General features: G+C 41.0%; 1 protein-coding gene across 2 annotated transcripts in view; it reads left to right on the top strand.

The window, feature by feature from the left end:
* ETV5 (ETS variant transcription factor 5) overlaps positions 1-19,339 on the top strand; it is a 62,600-nt gene that overhangs the window by 30,238 nt on the left and 13,023 nt on the right. For both annotated transcript variants that reach the window (XM_054482611.2, XM_063662497.1), the window contains exons 8-9: positions 12,794-13,053; positions 14,393-14,452. In XM_054482611.2, coding sequence (XP_054338586.1) covers positions 12,794-13,053; positions 14,393-14,452 — 320 coding nt within the window. The remainder of the gene's footprint in view (positions 1-12,793; positions 13,054-14,392; positions 14,453-19,339) is intronic.

Below are 19,339 nucleotides of genomic sequence, written 5' to 3'. Positions count from 1 at the left end.
TAAGGTCCCTTTTTCTGGTTCTGATCCCCTTCCCGTTTTGCTCTGAAAGTCACCATTAAGAACGGCAAAATATGGCTGGTTGCGGTTTATTCCTTGGTTAGGCCAAGGAACACAAACACCTGTGTTACACAGGGCTCAAGGGGTGAGCACTGACGGGGTTGGCAGGGGCTGGCTCGGGAGTGGGCCTCTATTGCCACCGGGGGCTCATCTGGAGGACACAGCTGCCACTGAGCTTTTGGCAATTGTTACCTTGTACTAACAACCTGTACTTGTGCAGAAGAATTTGGTTACTTGGTTTTTTATGTAAAAATTGTAGATTTTTTTTTAAGTTGGCAACTAATTCAAATTAAAAACAACACCACTCTGCAGACTAAACAAAACTTCTCTGGGCAAAATCACCCTGCAGGCCTGCCAATTTGTGAACTCTGGCCTAGATATCATTTTTATTTCAATGGTTTTTTGGTGTTTTTAAACAGCATCTTGCTGATTTTCTGCAAGGGTTATGGGGAAACTGGGGAGGAAGGGTGGGGTCGAGTATATATTCAGTATTTGAAATTCTTAGCAAACTTCTATTTGTTATACCATGAAGTGTAAAAGAAAATTCCTTTATCTAATACTTCCCCCTCAATCCTTGTTTTTTATCCAAGGGGCTTATGTAATATACTGTATTAACAGTTAACTGAGTTGGGAGACAAATATCCTAGTTCTCCTGGAGAATTGGGAGATGGGTAGCCCCAGTCTCAGCTGTAAAATAAGCCTGTCTCCAGTCCACCCAGCCCCCTGAGAAGGAAGGAGGTTTGGATTCCTGGGATTGATGAGTTACTTGCCCGTGGGTGTTGAAAGGAAGAGGGGAGGGAACCAGAATGCAGGTATTTCTTTTCTTGGGTGATTCCTCCTTGAAGTCTGCCTGTGCATTTTGGACTTACTTCTTGTTATACTCTGCCTTTAGGACTGATGGGTCTAAAATTCAAAGCTCTCACACACACACTGGGGTGATAAAGACATCCTTGAGGTAATTGAGGTGAAGGGGGAAGTATTCTGTAGGTGACCAAATCGATTACAAACAACACTGGGCACTTGGGTTTCCACTCAAGAGTGCTGTCCTCTCAAAGTTGAAAGTGCACAGGAGTCCCCACAGGAGTGTGGAGCGGGGATTTTCAATGCAGAGTCCTTGTTAACATTCAGAGATAGAGTGTGTGGGCCTGGGGTGGGGCCTGGATATAGTCTTGTCACACTTTGAGAAATTGTGATCCAGCTCTCTCTACCCTCATCCTTATTCCACCCCACCTTTATTTAAAGCACATATTACCAAATTCTGTTCCTACTGTCTTTGTCTATTAATATGGTCATCCACGTGATATCAGTGTGACATAAAACGCATCAAAAACATGACAGTGATTTTTCTTCTAGATACTGGATAGTACACAGAAAATGAGACAGACCAAAATCCCTGGTTTGATTTTTGTAAAAGTAATAGAAATTACAGTCGTGGATAATATCAAGCTTCATAATCATATATTTAATAACTTTTATGCCTGCCCAAAAGTGGGGCAGATTACTTTTATTGGTGACTATAGGTTGTCTCTCGGCTTAGAACTTTTTATTAAAATTAGAGGGACTATTACTTCAAAACAAATCCCTAATACAAATATATGGTATTTTGCATGATAGAAGTAAAGAGAGTCTCATTTGAAACTTTTAACAGCCCTGTGACATAGGCAGAGTGAAAAAAACCCATTTTACAGGTTAGAAATCAAGCCTCAGCACAGTTAAAGGACTTTCTAAAACTCACATAGCCAAATACAGGGTCCTACATTCAGCAATCAAAAACTTTCATGACGTGTAATTACGCCATTTGTTTCAGTTATGATTTTATTTGGGCTGCTAACATCCACTAATGTCTACTATAAAAACTGCGTAATTGACCTTGATAAATTTGTTTTGACCTTGAACATTATCTGTTTTTTTATTATACTTTTAAGTTCTATCTATCTCTTCAACTACAAAATCTTAATAAATTCCTACATCATTTAATCCAAACCCATGTGCTTAACGTGTGTCTTTTTTGTTTTGCTGGGTATGCCGTATCTGTTCAGTTGAATAGAGTAAGCTCTTTGAGGATAAAAACCTGTGATTTAGGCTCCTTTCTTTAGACCACGTTTAGCCCTGTATCTTACTAGTCCTCGGCATATGTTTATTGATAGTGATAAAAGTTTGCTAAAATTATACCGTAAATAACTAAAATGTAATCTAGTCAAAAGTACACCCTTGCCAGACATGGCGGTACACACCTGTAGTCCCAGTTACTTGAGAGGCTGAGGCGGGAAGATCACTTGACCTCAGGAGTCCTAGGCTCTGTAGTACACTATGCCGATCTATCAGGTGTCCACACTAAGTTTAGCATCAATACGGTGACCTCCTGGGAGTGGGGACCACCAAATTGTCTAAGCAGAGGTGAGCTGGCCCAGGGGTCAGAAACAGAGCAGGTCAAAACTCTCATGATCTCATTGTGCCACTGCTCTCCAGCCTGGACAATATAGTGAGACCCCCCATCTCTAAGAAAATAATGAAGAAAGAAAAAAGTACATTCTTAATGTTTTATATAGTCTTAGCATGTAATTCTTCACAACTCAGTTTATTTTTAGAAGATAAATACTGTGTTTGAAAGCCATGATTTATACCGGTGATTTCCTCCCCGCAAGGAGAGGGGAAAAGACATGTAATTTGACATGTTCAGACATGTGCCACTTATCCTGAAAGACCAGCTGCTTCTGGAAGAGGAGAAATGTTTTTTCCTTCAGCCTTCCCAATCTTGTGAGTTTTTTCATTGTGTTATTTATGATGTTTACATGTGCTGGGTGGAGGAACTTAGAAAAATATTCCTATAGTACTGGCCATATATGTTTTTGGCTTTTATTAAACCATATTTCATTATATCTTGAGTTGAGGAAAGCCCTACAATTCAACTGAAGAAGCTCCACTAAGAAAAAATGTATCTCTAAGAATTTTGGAATACACTGCTTTCTCACTTACTTGACATCAACCAAAGAGGTTAAAACCCAAGAAGCAGCAACATTTAAGAAAATGCTTCTGTACTAGAAGAATCCTCTGCTTCTGGATAGCCCCTAAGGGCATCAGTATTGTGGTAGGCTAGCATGCTGTAATTGGCAGAACATAATGTGTCGTGCTGGAGTCATCAGGAAAAGGTCAACTGCGTAGTGTCTTCTGAAGGAGGAAACAGCCTAAGCTGTTTGAGAATGTCAAGAACGTCTCCTTCAGTGCTTATTATTGAGGATTCAAAGCTTAAAGGGATGGGCTAAGTTTTCTGGAATTTTGATTTAACAAAAACTACCAATTCCTTAAGGATGCTAGATAAATTAAGAGATTTTATATACTCGTTTTTCCTCTTGTTTTTTCTTCCTCTCTTAAAGTTCATTACCCTTAAAGTAAATTGCTATTCATTTTTTGTCCTTCAGATTTTGTAGTACAATAATTTTTAGAGAGGAATGAACTTGACTGTAAGTCACATTTGTAGCCTGGCCTGGAATAAAGTGAATGTGCCTGATGCATCTCTTCTCCAAGTGCCTGTTAATAACATGTTGTGTATGGCAGCACAGATTCACTTTGGGATCTGAAACTGAGTTTCATGGATGCTTAATGGAACCTTCTTTGACAGACTGAATGATGTTCTTGTAATGGTTAGAGTGCAGAGGTTTTTTTTAGTTCTGAGTCTTAAGAGGGTTTGTTTTTAGCATTTCATCATGTTTACTGTAGGCTTCTTGTTACCTTTTAACAAGCTAAAGGACATTTCCTTTTATCCCCAGTTTACTGAAAGTTTTTTAACATGAATAGAGGTTGAAATTCATTAAACATTTATACTGCCTCTTTTGGGATGATCAAATAATTTTCTCCTTTAATTTCTTAATATGGTGAGTTACACTGATTTATATGAAACCAACCTTGCATTCTTGTGAGAAACCTAACTTGTTTATTCTTTTTTTTTTTTTTTTTGGAGACAGAGTCTAACTGTCAGCCAGGCTGGAGTGCAGTGGCGCCATCTGGGCGCATAGCTGGGATTATAGGCAGGCGCCACCACGCCCAGCTAATTTTTATATTTTTAGTAGAGACAAGGTTTCGCCATGTTGGCCAGGCTGCTGTCAAACTCCTGACCTCAGGTGATCCACCCATCTTGTCCTCCCAAAGTGCTGGGATTACAGGCATGAGCCACCACACCCGGCCCTAACTTGTTTATTCTGTATTATATTTTGTACATTGCTGAGTTTGGGTTTTCTAATATAAATATGTAAGACTTCCACACCTGTCTTCATGATTGAGAAAGTACATAATTTTTCTTTCTTATATTGTCCTTGCTAGGTTTTAGCATTAAGGTTATACTCATCAAATGAGTAGAGGGTGTTTTCCCTTTTCTGTATTTTAGAATATCTCATGTGAAATTGGAAGTCTTTATTCCTTGAACTTTTTGAAGAATTTACTGGTAACATTATTTGGGCCTGGCATTTTCTTTGTAGGAAGATTTTTAATTACTGGCTCAGTGTCTTCACATTTTACAGTTTTGCCCTGGATTTCTATTTAGTTGAATAAATTTAGTAAATAAATTTTTCTAAGAAGTTGTCCATTTTGTGTGAGTTTTCAAATTAATTGACATAAAGTTATTCATGGTGCCCTTTCTAAAATCTCTGTAGCATCTGTAATTGTCTTTTTCATTTTTGATATTATTTATATAGACCTTTTTTTTTCCTTAGTCTTGGCAAACGATATTGTCTTCAACAAATCTACTTTTGGCCTTACTTATTCTCTCTCGGGTGTTTTCTGTTTCATTGATTTCTGCTCTCACTAAAATACTTTATTCTTTGTTTTCTTTGGGTTTATTCTGTTTATCCAACTTCTTTGGTTGTATGATTAGCTCACTAATTTTTAGCCCTTTTTCTTTATAATACGTAAGCACAAAACCATATAAAATTTCTCTTAAGGCTGGGGTGACTGTACATGGAAGTTTGCCAGGTCACTTATGGTCTGTCTATGCCTTGTTTAGAAGTGATTGCTAATAGCTTCTTGCACTCTCCAAAGGATCCTGGTTTGGACAATCAGTTATTTGATCTCCCTACCCAAGTTCTGCTTTAGATACATCGCATAGGTTCTGATTTGCAGTATTTTAAAAATTCAGCTCCAAGTATTTTCTATTATTTCTTTCAACCTTGGAGTTCTTTATAGATATGTTTCTTAATTTCTAAACATATGGGATTTTTCTGGTTGCCTGGACTATATGATTTTTATTTAACTCTCATCCAGAGAGTATTTTAAAATGATTGTAGAAACAGCATAGGCCAGTGGCTCTGGAGTTGGACAGACTGACAGATCTGGGGTTGAATCACTGCTCTGCTGCTGTGTGACCTCAGGCAGGCACTCAACTTCTCCAAACTTTGGTTTCTTCGTCTGAAAATAGGATAATAGATACCACATAGAAGCATTGGGTAGATTAAATAAAATCACGCTTGGACAGAGAAGGTGTTCAGTAAATGTTAGCTTCTATGACAATTTTACTTTTTGAAAATCACTTTTATTTTACACAAACTATACTAAAGGACACTTCCTTAAATAATGTAGGTATCACAAACTGAGAAACTTCATTGTTTAATGTTAAGTTTTTAAAATGTAATGCTGCCTTTATCCCTAATCTTTTCATCATTACACTAATATTTTTTGTTTTGTTTTGTTTTGAGACGGAGTCTCACTCCATCGCACAGGCTGGAGTGCAGTGGTGCAGTCTCGGCTTACTAAAACCTCCCCCTCCCAGGTTCAAACGATTCTCCTGCCTTAGCCTCCCTAGTAGCTGAGATTACAGGGGCACACCACCACGCCCAGCTAATTTTTGTATTTTCAGTAGAGGTGGGGTATCACCATGTTGACCAGGTTGGTCTTGAACTCCTGACAGGTGATCTGCCTGCCTTGGCCTCCCAAAGTGCTGGGATTACAGGTGTGTGCCACCACACCCAGCCAAAGTTATTAATGTTATATCTACAACTAATACTTTCACCATCTGATATCCTGGGGACATGTCTTAGTTTCATCACCATCCCTCTCCCATATTTGATCTTGAGAAGTCAGACAAACAGGTAGGCCTAGAAAGGACATGCCTTTTTGTTCCTTATCTTTCAATGTCTTCTTACAGTTTAAATGGGCCCATTTGAGTCTCAGCAATGTTGGCAGGCCTTATGGAGTTGTTTCAGAGTTCTTTGGTGTACGTTTAGGGACAGTGTCTGGCCCTTCGTTATATTGCAGGAAAATAAACATCATTGTGAAGTTGGCACATTGCCACCTCCAATAAAAATCAGCATTCTCTTTCTGAAAAAGGAGAATGGATATTGAAAAGGCAACCAGTGGGCTCCTTTGATTTGTGCGTGGCTTGTGTGTGTCATAGTCTCCCAGTTCCTTAAGATCTTCTCTTTTATTTGCCTATGTTGTTTTTTTTTTTTTTTTTTTTTAGATGGAGTCTCGTTCTGTCACCCAGGCTGGAGTGCAGTGGCGTGATCTTGGCCTCCGCCTCTTGGGTTCAAGCAGTTCTCCTGCCTCAGCCTCCCGAGTACCTGGGTTTACAGGCATTCGACACTGAACCTGGCTAATTTTTTTGTGTTTTTAGTAGAGACAGGGTTTCACCGTGTTGGCCAGGCTGGTCTCAAACTCCTGACCTCATATAGGGAACTCACATGGTGATCTGCCCACCTCAGCCTCCCAAAGTGCTGGGATTACAGGCCTGAGCCACTGCTACAGGCTGACGCCTGTAATCCTAGCACTTTGGGAGGCCGAGGTGTGTGGATCACTTGAGGTCAGGAGTTCGAAACCAGCCTGGCCAACGTGGTGAAACCCTGTCTCTACTAACAATACAAAAAAATTAGCCATGTGTGATGGCAGGCACCTGTAATCCCAGCTACTTGGGAGGCTGAGTCAGTAGAATTGCTTGAACCTGAGAGGCGGAGGTTGCAGTGAGCCGAGATCACGCCACTGAACTCCAGCCTGGACGACAGAGCGAGACTCCATGTCAACAGTGAAACGGTTACAGGTTTCACCGTGTTGGTCAGGCTGCTCTCAAACTCCCGACCTCATGTAAGGAACTGACAAGGTTTGCCCGCCTCGACCTCCCAAAGTGCTAGGATTACAGGCCTGAGCCACTGTGCCCAGCCATATTTGCATATCTTCTGATTTTAGCTTGGGAGTTGTGGGGAGAAGGTGAGGCAGTTGAAGATAATGTTTATTGAGAACTTACCAGTGTTATAACAGGGCTGGGCCTTATAACATACATTATCTTACATCATCTTTACAAGGTATCCTGGCTGTACTTATTTTTTTGGAGAGGAAACTGAGGCTTCAGAGCAGTTAGATAACTCATCCAAGGTCACACAGCTACTAAGTGGTAAAGGTTGGATTTCAGCCCAGGATGTTCTGACTTGACAGCCACAGCCTCTTACCCAGCTATGCTGCTTCTCGATTTTCCATCTTCTTCCCTGAGCCTTAATGGAAGTACTAAGTGCATGACGTTGATTTCTTGGTAGATTTTATGTATCATCTCTCAGCTGGCCTTTAAACGGTCACTGCTTCACCTGGCACCCATAATCACCATATAGGCTCTGTCAGATCCTTTTCTCCTTTTTTTTTTCCTGTAAGCATTGTGTTTACTCTGCGTGCTGGCAGCAGAAACCAGAAAGGAAATGCAGAAAAAGCATCTAACGGTTTTCATAACGTAAACCAAATGTTGGGAGTGTGGGTGAGCTCGTGGGAGGGAAGGCGCTATATAAATCTGACAAATAAATAAATAACTAGTTCTTTAAATAAACTGGCACCGAAAAAGCCTTAAACTGTGACCTATTGAATTTAGGCTTACTCGGTGTCAGAAGTCTCCCTTTGCTCGCCAAATGTGAGTTCCTTACACGTGCACTCTGTTGGGCTAATGGTGGGAGTGGAGGGAAGGGAGGAGGTGAAGGGGAGGAAGAAGAGGTTTGGTAGGAACCAGGCTGTGCCTTCACTGAAAGTGATTGCCTGCCTTGGTAAATTAGAGGCATCTTTGTTGTAGCTGTATTATGTATACAACACATTCTTAGATACTTCAAAAGGACTGGAGAAGGGAGGGTGGTACAAGTGAAGGTCAGTGAGTAAAGTTCACAGGATGTATTTTGAGGACAAGGACTGAATGACTTTACTAATCTCTGCACATAAAAGACATTATCAGCAGCAAGCTCTGAGAATCTTTCTTCCAAATATGTTGGCTTTGTGACCTATCCCTGAGATCCCCCTTGGCCACTCCTGCTCTCTCAAAACAAACCAGTACGGAACAATCCCAATTATAGAATCCGTTCTGCAGATCACAGGCCTCTAAGCTTTGCGCATCCTTAAAGTTATGCCGCGGGGAGCGAATGAGGTTGCTGGCTAGTGCCCATGTGGAAGTACCTTTTCCTGAGGAGGCCATACCAGGCCAACTCTAGAGTTTCATTCTGGAAGGGGAGAAGATGAGCGCTAAGCGGAAGTGAGGCCACCGGCCTGCCAGCTGCAGAGGCTCTGGTTACAGAACTGAGCGGCACATGCCATCTCGGAGCTATCAAAGGAACTGATTTCTGGAGGTCACCTTCGAAGGTGCTGGGATGGTGGCAGAGGGGAAAGGGAGAGAAAATGGAAGGCGTTACTACCATTCCTTTCAAGTAGCACAAGATGTGGGCACTTTACAAAAATAAGGCCTTAAGAATATCTTCGGCCGGGCGCGGTGGCTCACACCTGTAATCCTAGCACTTTGGGAGGCCGAGGCAAGCAGAGCACTTGAGGTCAGGAGTTCGAAACCAGCCTGGCCAATGTGGTGAAACCCCGTCTCTACTAAAAATACAAAAAAAATTAGCCAGGCATGATGGCAGGCACCTGTAATCCTAGCTACCTGAGAGGCTGAGACAGGAGAATTGCTTGAACCCGAGAGATGGAGGTTGCAGTGAGCTGAGATTGTGCCACTGCACTCCAACCTGGACAAGAGTGAGACTCCATCTCAACAAAAAATTAAAAGAATATCTTCATCAGCCGGGTACCGTGGCTTTCGCCTGTAATCCCAGCAAACTTTTGAGAGGCTGAAACAGGCAGATCACTGAGTCCTGGAGTTCAAGACCAGCCTGGCCAACATGGTGAAACCCCGTTTCTACTAAAATTCCCAGCTACTTGGGAGGCTGCGGCAGGAGAACCACTTGATCCCGGGAGGCGGAGGTTGCAGTGAGCTGAGATCGAGTCACTCGAGTCACTGCACTCCAGCCTGGGTGACAGAGCAAGACTGTTTTGTTTTTTGTTTTTGTTTTTTTTTTTAAAAACAACTTTGTCTCTCTTTTCTGAAAGAATTCCCTTTAGGTTTGCGGCATGCTGCCTGTGCCTGTGTTCTAAATGTCAAGTGTAAACCTGAGATGGGAATTTACACTTCTTCAAAGACCATTGAAAGGTTTCTTGAAGAAGTTCTGCCGTAAGGCATTCAGTGCCCCATGAAAGGCTATCAGCCCGCTGAACCTTCAATAGTTGGTAAAACTTGTTTAACACATTGGCTAGGTGGATTCTGAGGCTTTTGATGTCTGGGATAAAAGGATAAGTACATGTAAATTGCCCAGTAGTTTTCATATTATAAAATGATCTTACCGTGCTGCTTTAGGTAGAGTAGTAAAGACAGTATGTTGTGCTGTGCTATACCCTGATGTAAACAGTGTTCTATCTGCACACAGATCTCTTCAGTTTAAGATTGTAAATCTTGATGTTCTAGAAATCTGCTGGCCACCTGTTCCCACAGATTGATTCAAATCAAATTCAAACTATTTTATTAAAGCTATTCAAGAATTCTTTGAATTAATAGAATTCAAGCTAAAAGTAGAGAATAAGACCTTAATATTACAGGATTGTATTATTTTTCCTTGAACCTTGGCTCCTACTTTCTACCTGAGGGTATATATTCACAAATGCTTTTCTTTATATACATAGATTAGTGCTTCCTGTCTGTTTCATGGACTGAGGGTCACACATCTCCAACCTTCCACAACCACCTTCCTAAACTCTATAGTCTGTCAATTATGGCTGTGGCAGAAACCATACTTTACAGACATGATTGTATTTCACCATTTCAGAAGCATTTGGAGGATAATACATCCCCATGTCACAGATAAGCAAACAAAGCCAAGAAACTTTGCCTTTGGTCACTACTAAGGGATGGCAGGCTTTCCCTTCTACACTGCACACCCAACAGGGAAAGGGCAGCTGGCACACATCTGGATTTATCTGACAGCTGAAGAGTGTTAAGGAAACTCGACTAATAGCAACAGGTTTTTATTCTATCTTGTTATAAAAACAGTGCATATTTATTATCAAACTATAGATGCGCAAAAAAAGAAAATCACCTAAAATTATAACCACCCCACAGATACGCAGTGTTAATATCTAAATGTCAATCTTTCTGTGGTTTTATATGACACCATACTACTACTTTTATTTTTGCTAAGCTTTGATACTGTACGTTCTGTTTAGCAACCTTCCTTAATATGTCAAAAATACCTTTCCAAGACCTTATATATTTACATATTATGTAATTTCTAATGGTTGCTTTCAACCAAATGACTGTATCACAATATGTATAGCCAGTTTCCTTGTTAGACAGCTGCATTCGTGACCATCTTTGTAGTTATACCTGATCATCTGTGACTGAAGTGCTGTTCAGGTACCTGGCACAGAATTATTAACTGCTTGCTCATCTTCCAAGCTAAAAGGAAAAATACTTCTCTTTTGACTTTGTTACTTTTTTAATTACTAATGAGTTAAACTTTTTGTTTATGACCATTCCTATTCTGTAAGGATATTCCTGTTTTTGTCCTTTGCCCATTTTTTTCCTCTTGAGATATTCATCTTTTGTTAATTTCTAAAAGCTCTTTATGCCAACAATGAGATTCCTGTATCTGTGGAGATTTTTCCTCAGTTTTACTTTTGGTTTTGTTTCTGGTGTTTTCTGACTACTACAGATTCTTTCCCCCTGGTTTGATGTGTTGCTTTTGGTTTTGTTTCTGATGTCTTTAAGTTATAGAAATCTATACAGTGAGGTATATCCAGGTTTATCTTGATGATTTCAGCTGTTGGTATGATACTTAGGTTTTCCCTCACTCCTAAGTTTTGTAAGTTTTCATGTATATTTACTTTCATATTATGGTTTCACCTTTTTTTTTTTTTTGAGACAGTCTTGCTCTGTCGCCCAGGCTACATAGAGTACAGTGGCGCAATCTCGGCTCACTGCAACCTTCACCTCCCGGGTTCAAGTGATTCTGATGCCGCAGTCTCCTGAATAGCACACAACCACGCCTGGCTAATTTTTTTAGGTTTTTTGTTGTTGTTGTTGTTTATTTTGAGACGGAGTCTCGGTCTGTCACAAGGCTGGTGTGCAGTGGCGTTATATCAGCTCACAGCAAACTCCGCCTCCCGGGTTCAAGCGATTCTCCTGCCTCAGCCTCCAGAGTAGTTGGGACTACAGGCGTGCACAACCACACCCAGCTAATTTTTGTATTTTTAGTAGAGACGGGTTTCACCATGTTGGCCAGGATGGTCTCAATCTCTTGACTTCGTGATCCCCCGGCCTTAGCCTCCCAAAGTGCTGGGATTACAGGCATGAGCCACCACCGTGCCGGGCCAATTTTTTTGTATTTTTAGTAGAGTTGGGGTTTTGGCATGTTGGCCAGGTTGGTCTTGAACTCCTGACCTCAAGCGATCTGCCTGCCTCAGCCTCCAAAAGTGCTGGGATTACTGGCATGAGCCACAATGCCTGGCCTGGTTTCACTTTTTATATTGGAACCTTTAATCCATATGAAATTTATTTTGGTGTCTGTATAAAATGGGGTCTAACTTTTTTCCCCAACTAATTTGAAATGCTAACCTTAACAAGTAGTAAATTTTGGAATATACTTGACAGTTTTTGGCTTGCCATTAAATTCCTTTGATCTGCCAGTCTCTCAATTTGTTGTATTACTTTTTTAATTATTGTAGTTTTATGACATACGTCAATAGCTAGTGGTTCCTTATGTCTTTTCAAAATAAAGTTTAGAATCATTTTGTCAAGTTAGTTGGGAAGGCATTTGCTTTTATAGATTAATTTTCAGTGAATCAATAGCTTCAAAGTCCTAAATATATTCTCTTAAATCTTTTTTCTTTCTTTTCCTCAGAAAACAATTTTAAGATTTTATTCTTATATGGCCTATAGGTTTTCTGATTATTCCTGGAATGTTATGTTTTTTATTGCTACTATGAATGAGATTCTCTCTCTTTTTTCTTTTTAACTACATTTTCTAACTGGTTAGTTTGTATTCAGTCTTTAAAAATTCCTTCTATCTATAGGTGAGAGAACGGATGAACTAGTGAACAAACACTTATGTATATGTTAGTGCTATTTGCAAATAATTGGTCTCATATATTCAGATACATAATCGGGCCCATCTATACAGATAGACTGCATAAAATATACATACATGGAAGATAAGAGGCTACCACATCATTGCTTTGTTTGTTTGTTTGTTTGTTTGTTTGTTTGTTTGTTTGTTTGTTTTTGCCACTTCCTGACTCAAGAGCTTCAAAATACACAATGTAATTTTGGGAAGAGGGTAAAATGTCCAGAAATAAGCATTATTAAGTACTTTGCAAATAATTTCATTAATTGGAACTTCTAGTCCCCAGTGCTCGATCATAGTAGGTATTCATCAAGTCTTTGTTCAACATGAAAACCTCTTTCTTCTTACAGATTTCAGAGACAACTGTCTGAACCCTGCCACCCCTTCCCTCCTCAGCCAGGAGTTCCTGGAGATAATCGCCCCAGTTACCATCGGCAAATGTCAGAACCTATTGTCCCTGCAGCTCCCCCGCCCCCTCAGGGATTCAAGCAAGAATACCATGACCCGCTCTATGAACACGGGGTCCCGGGCATGCCAGCGCCCCCAGCACACAGGTTCCAGTCACCAATGGGAATCAAGCAGGAGCCTCGGGATTACTGCGTCGATTCAGGTCAGCATCAAATTGGGCTATTCGTTGCTTCATTCTTGCATTCTTCTGTCTCGTTATTCAGTGTTTTATGCATGCAGGGCCTTGGGGACAGGAGTTTTTATAAGAATTTTTTTATAATTTTTATAAGAATTGCCCTCAAATAACTTAGGAGCTGGTGGAGCTGACATGTTTATGCACAATGGAATACAAAACAAAACAGAAAAGCTATGTCAGTGGTAGGAGGTGCAGTAGGCATTCAGAAGTGGTGTGAAGTACATCTCTGAGTCCAAGTCTGGAGAGTGTTGGGGTTCAGTTTTGGATAGAATTTGCTCTTGACTTTCTCTGAGATAATACATAGATTGATCTATTCAGCCACCAGTTGGTTATGGGAAATGCTGAGGAAATAGTCAGAAGGGAGAGACCTGTTGTTTTATGACAGAAAAGTTACCAAGTGTGAGGTAATGATCGTGTGTAAACATTTCCATCAGCATTCCCCTGGAAAGCTTTGATGTATTTTTCTCAGGAGTAGCATGAACAGCAACATTTTTTTCCTTTAAGACTGACATTTTGATCTGTCCTGATGGGTTTTGCACCCCACTCCACTCCCTTAAAGCAAGACACTCAACAGATGTTACCATATCTGTAATTCTTTGATCTGAGTTGTATTGCAAGAGTGATGGCTCATCCCACATGGACACAACTCAAATTACTGTCTTTCCTCTCGATGGACACTGATAACATGATGGCTGAAGAAGAGATCACTTGAGTGTGATTTGGTTTCAGTGTGACAGCCCCAGCATGGCAAAAATGGACCAAACTGCAATCCTCTACCCCTTCCAATGCTGGTCCTGGCTTCCCAACTTCAGGTCCCCTAATCCCTTTGGCCTAAAAATACTCGCACCTCTTGGAGCAGAATTGGATGTGACCACCAGCAGTAAAGGGAGCAAATTAGAAAAGATCTAAAGCAGTCCTCTTCCCCTTCCCACCCAACACCCAGGAGTCGGCGTGGGCAAGAGGCCAGGCTTGGCCTTTTGAAAGCCAGTATTTTTTCCCCTGCCATTGGCTCTTCCACCAGAGTTAGTGTCAACTCATTTCTAAAATGAGTGAACAATGAGAGTCAAACATCTTTTTTTTTCCTCCCGTGACTCTTGATTAGGAGAGCCTGCCTTTCAGATGGTGGGTTGTGGTGTTTGCCATCTTGCTTATTGGTGTGGCACCTCTTTCCCAGGACAAAGCCAAAAAGACATGACCCCAGAGCAGGAGGTTTAGGGGCTTTACCACAGAGCTGCAGTTGACCGATGTGCTGCTTCTGCTGCAGAAACTATTGACAGGATTGTGTCCACCTTTGTTTTCCTTTCAGAAGTGCCTAACTGCCAGTCATCCTACATGAGAGGGGGTTATTTCTCCAGCAGCCATGAAGGTAAGGAGCCTGCTTTTCTTTCCTCTCCTCTACTCTCTCCTCTCCTTTCTTCCTTCCTTTCTCTCTGTCTTTCTTTCTCCTACCTTCCTTCCTTCCTCTTTCTTTTCTTGACTAATACCCAAGCTAAAAATTGCTCAGTTTCCAGACTAAGATTTGAGATCATAGTTTAAACCTGGCTTAGCTCATGAATATGAGAGCTAATTGATTGTAATCTTCAATTATTTTGTACACAGGGTTTAAGGCATGCCCCTAAGCCCTGTGAGGGCTGCCATTTTCATTAGCAATGACCCCAACTTTTTAAGAGTATAGGACAATTTGGAGGAAAAACAAACACACCTTATTTCCACATTTCCAGAAATGGAGGTTATGTTTATATAACACTATCAGCTGAAACTGGAATTTAGGAGTTATGTCAGTGAGGGTGGTTTTTATATGTTTTATAGTTATGTCAGTGAGGGTCCAAGGATGTTTTAGAGTTTTAAAAATGTGTCTCTAGGTTTTTTACTTAGTTCGAGTGCTTGGGTGGGTAACTCTTCATTGTAATTATTATTATATGATAAATGGTTGCCATTTTTAACATGGGAGGGAAATTGAAGGTATTCTTCACCAACCTTGAGGGGGCTGGTGGGGAAGTGAGCTAGCAGCGGGTAGGGAGTATTGGGGATGGGAGTGGAGAGGTATGTTATGTACAAAATGCATTATTGAAGGACACAAATGTTTACTCATTGGATTTTTAAAAAATACCTCAAAGGAGAAACATGAGAACAGATATAAAGCAGTTTACCCACAAGCCTGCATTATCACATATCCTAACATTTATTTTTATGTGAAGATGATCGTTTTATATCAAGGGTGTATGCTGTCTGCTCAAGTTCTTGTGCCCTATCCCTTTGGGACCAACTTAATTCAGTAAGTCTCTGAGATCATCTCACTCTAATTAGGAGCAGGAGCAGTAGGCAAGGTTGAGCCTGTGACTTTGCCTTCATTAGTGCTGACCTACTAATTAGGGTGAAAGTAATTGGGAACAAATAAGATGCATAAGTGTTCCATAGCATATGGCTTCAAGGAAGTGGTCAGAATGGAGCTAGAATGTCAGTTTCTTGGAGGAGCTTGCTTTTTTCTTTTTTTTTTTTGAGACGGAGTCTCGCTCTGTTGCCCAGGCTGGAGTGCAGTGGCGTGATCTCCGCCCACTGCAAGCTCTGCCTCCCGGGTTCATGCCATTCTCCTGCCTCAGCCTCCCAAGTAGCTGGGACTACAGGCGCCCGCCTAAGTTTTTGTATTTTTAGTAGAGACGGGGTTTCACTGTGTTAGCCAGGATGGTCTCGATCTCCTGACCTCGTGTTCCACCCACCTCGGCCTCCCAAAGTGCTGGGATTACAGGCGTGAACTACCGCGCCCAGCCTAGTTTTCTTTAAAATATAAACTTTTGTAGCTTATTCTTAGCACAAGCAATAAATACTGATTACACAAAATTCAGAAAATACCAACAGGCAAAAAGATGAAAATTAAATCTCACTGCCCAGAGATAACCATTAACTTGCTACATAGTCTTTCAATCTTTGCTATGCATATGTAAATATAGGATTATATAGATCATATAGGACTCATTGTTTTATAGTCTTTTTAAACAATAGTCATTAACTCAAATTGAACACTTACTATGTTTCAGACACTGTTATGTGTTCTTTAGATGCATAAATTCAGTTGTTTAATTCTCATAGCAGCCCTATAGGATAGATATTTCTGGGTTTGGTTTTGTTTTGTTTTGTTTTGTCTTTTTGAGACGGAGTCTTGCTCTGTCGCCAGGCTGGAGTGCAGTGGTGCGATCTCAGCTCATTGTAACCTCTGCCTCCTGGGTTCAAGCAATTCTCCTGCCTCAGTCTCCCGAGTAGCTGGAATTACAGGCGCGTGCCACCACGCCCAGCTAATTTTTTGTATTTTTAGTAGAGACGGGGTTTCACCATGTTGGCCAGGTTGGTCTCAGTCTCTTGACCTCGTGATCCGCCCGCCTCGGCCTCCCAAGGGATAGATATTTCTATTTGCCCCATAGGGTAATGAAACCGAGACTCAGAGAGGAGAAAAGATGTGCCCAAGGGCACGTGGCTGTAAGAGTAGAGCCAGAACTCTAAGCCAAGCCCTGTGGCTCCAGAGCCCATACGCTTCATCTCCTTCCATACTCCACAGCCAATGTCATCTCTATAGCACCCAACATTACACTATGATTTCCTCATTAATGGCTGCACAGTACTACTCATTGCATGGGTATGCTTTTAGCTAATCACCTGTTGCTGAAAAGTGGGTACTTCCAGATTATTCTCAAATTCCGTGAACATTCATCTAGCTAAATGTTTTCTTGTTCTCTTGATTCTTGAAGCTAAGTAATTAGATGTGAATCAAAAGGAAGAAGGGATCCTTTTGTTGGGGGAGGATAATTGGTCTTTTAAGCTCCTGCATAAATGAATGACAGTAGCAAATCAATGGGCTCATTTGATGGAAAGGAGCCCTGGTAGGGACTGAGATCATGCTTGGGGGGCATGAAAGGCCTGGAGAGGTGGGCTCAGAGCTTAAAGTTACCCTTCTGAGCAGAGGCTAACTTGGGATGGTGGATTGAGGAGTTCCCTTCTAAACATTGAAATAGGCAAGTTTTTTTAGAACACCTTCCCCAGATGTATGTCTTCTTTTTCTCAAATGTATTTCTCCCTAAAGATTTAAAGCAGTGTGATTCCCAAAATCTGTGGCAACAGCTTCACCTGGGACTTTTTAGAAATGTACATTCTCAGGACCCATCCCAGGCCTACTGAATCAGAACCCCAGAGGTGGGGCCCAGCAGTCTGTGTTTTAACAAGTCTTGCAGGAGATTCTGATGCACCTTCAAGTTTGAAAACTACTGAGTAGTAACGGTTCTCAAGTTTGGTCAAACATTGGAATTACCTGAGGAGCTTCTAAAAATGTTGATTTCCAGGTTTCCTCCAGAGCAATTAAATCAGAAATTCTGCGATGGGACCCAGGCTTTAGTAGTTTCTAAAGCTCCCCAGGTGATTCCAGTGTGCATCCGAGGTTGAGAACCACTGGTCTCTGTCATTTTAAATGAAAGTCAAAAGAGCTGATACTCATGAAGCATTGGGTGGCTTTTATAAGTGATTAGTTCATAAGAGCGGTTTTTATGGGTAGCTGCTTCGCACTCACTTGGTTAGATGGGCGACCCAGTGTTGTTTCACTGGGTACCCTGTGATGTTCTGAGTGAGTGTCCAGCCCTGGAAAGGAAGGGCTGTCTCCCGGACACTGGCTGTGATGGGCACAGCTGCATGGGGCTCTTTGAGGTTCCTGAATGTTTCTACAGAAGCAGTTGATGTCTGCAGCAGGCAAACTAGGAGGGAGTGGGGGAAGAGAGGGAGGAAAACATTTTGCATAATTACAACACTTAGGAAAGAGCATGCTCTTAAGGGAAATATTTTTAGCAAGGCATTGGGTTGCTTACTACACACAGACTATCTGGTGCATTTGTGTGTGTTTTCCCTCCACCCTTTCCCATTCCTTTCCCTGACTTCACACACATCAAAGAAGTTAGTTTCAAAGAATCCAGCTTTTTTAATTGTTCTAAATTACCCTGACATGCTTTTCCTATCCTTATACAGGCTTGACCACAGGTGCCTGTGAAACAGTTAAGGAAAAAAGTGTTTCTGATTGGCATCTGTGATTGCTAAGATAGCCATCCTGCCTTAAGTGTTCACCTGGAGTCCTTGTATAATGCTTTGAGTCTTTTGTTTCTAGTTTGCCCCTCAAACAGGTCTTCCTTCCTGCCACCTTTATTTGAGTGATTAGATGATTGTGGCCACAACTGATATAACTGCTGGCTCAAATTCAACTGACTTAAATTTCACTTAAACCAATAGTATCTTCCAGATGGTGTAGAGGACCACATGTGGCGATGACTAGAAACCACAAGATACACCACAGTGATACTTCTTATAGGCAGACCTTCATCTGATTAGTTTTGAAAACCAAACTGAGAATTTCATCTAGATGTAGGTGGTTGTGTTTTTTTCTGCGTACTGTGAATGTATTTTTCTTACCTTAGAGGAGAAGAACTCTGAAAATAACATGGCAAGTTTGACAGTTATGTAAACTTTGAAGTAGTTCACTTGTAATGACTTTATAATAAGACCATCAAAACATCACCGGAATATCAAAACACATATAGAAGGTCGGGAAATATGTAGCTTCCTGGCAGGCAAGGCAAAATGTTTGAAGCACAGTGGATTATGAAAGTCTTGTTGGTAATACAGAGTATACCAGTTTGTCATAAAAGTCAGTTTAGTGCCAAATTGGAAAATAAATTTCTCAGGAGTCATTGAATCCCTGACTTAAAAGTTAACATTATATTCTTAAATATTTTTTAATGAAGACTATAAAACCTCTCATTTATTCAAATATGTATTTAGTACTTATGTGTAAGGTGCCATGAGGACACTAAGATACCAAGTTATGATCCTTATCCTCGAGTAATTTAGAATCTTTGGTGGAGGATATAAGATCAAGCTCTGACATTATTCAGTTAATTTCTTAATAGGACTTACCACAGTGTACAACGACTATGTTTATTTTTTTAACTACCATTTATTACACACTTATGTACCAGGAGCTCCTCTTGGCACTCTGGTATAAAGATAGAGAAATAGATCAGTTGAATGATACTAACTCAATTAAACTCTCATAACAACACCATAAGGTAGGAATTATTATCTGCTGCAATGAGGACACTGGAGCACAGAGATTAATTTATTCAAGATCGCACAGCTGACTGGAGTCCATTAGTACTATGCCACCTCTCGTTTCTTTTTCTCCTCTATTGTCTGTCTCCCCCAGTTGAGATGCAGGCTCCATGAG

This window comes from Pongo pygmaeus, chromosome 2 (genome assembly GCF_028885625.2).
Source record: "Pongo pygmaeus isolate AG05252 chromosome 2, NHGRI_mPonPyg2-v2.0_pri, whole genome shotgun sequence".
Taxonomy (NCBI): domain Eukaryota; kingdom Metazoa; phylum Chordata; class Mammalia; order Primates; family Hominidae; genus Pongo; species Pongo pygmaeus.
Note: the sequence above shows the minus strand (reverse complement) of the source record. Positions and strands in the feature narration are given on the sequence as shown.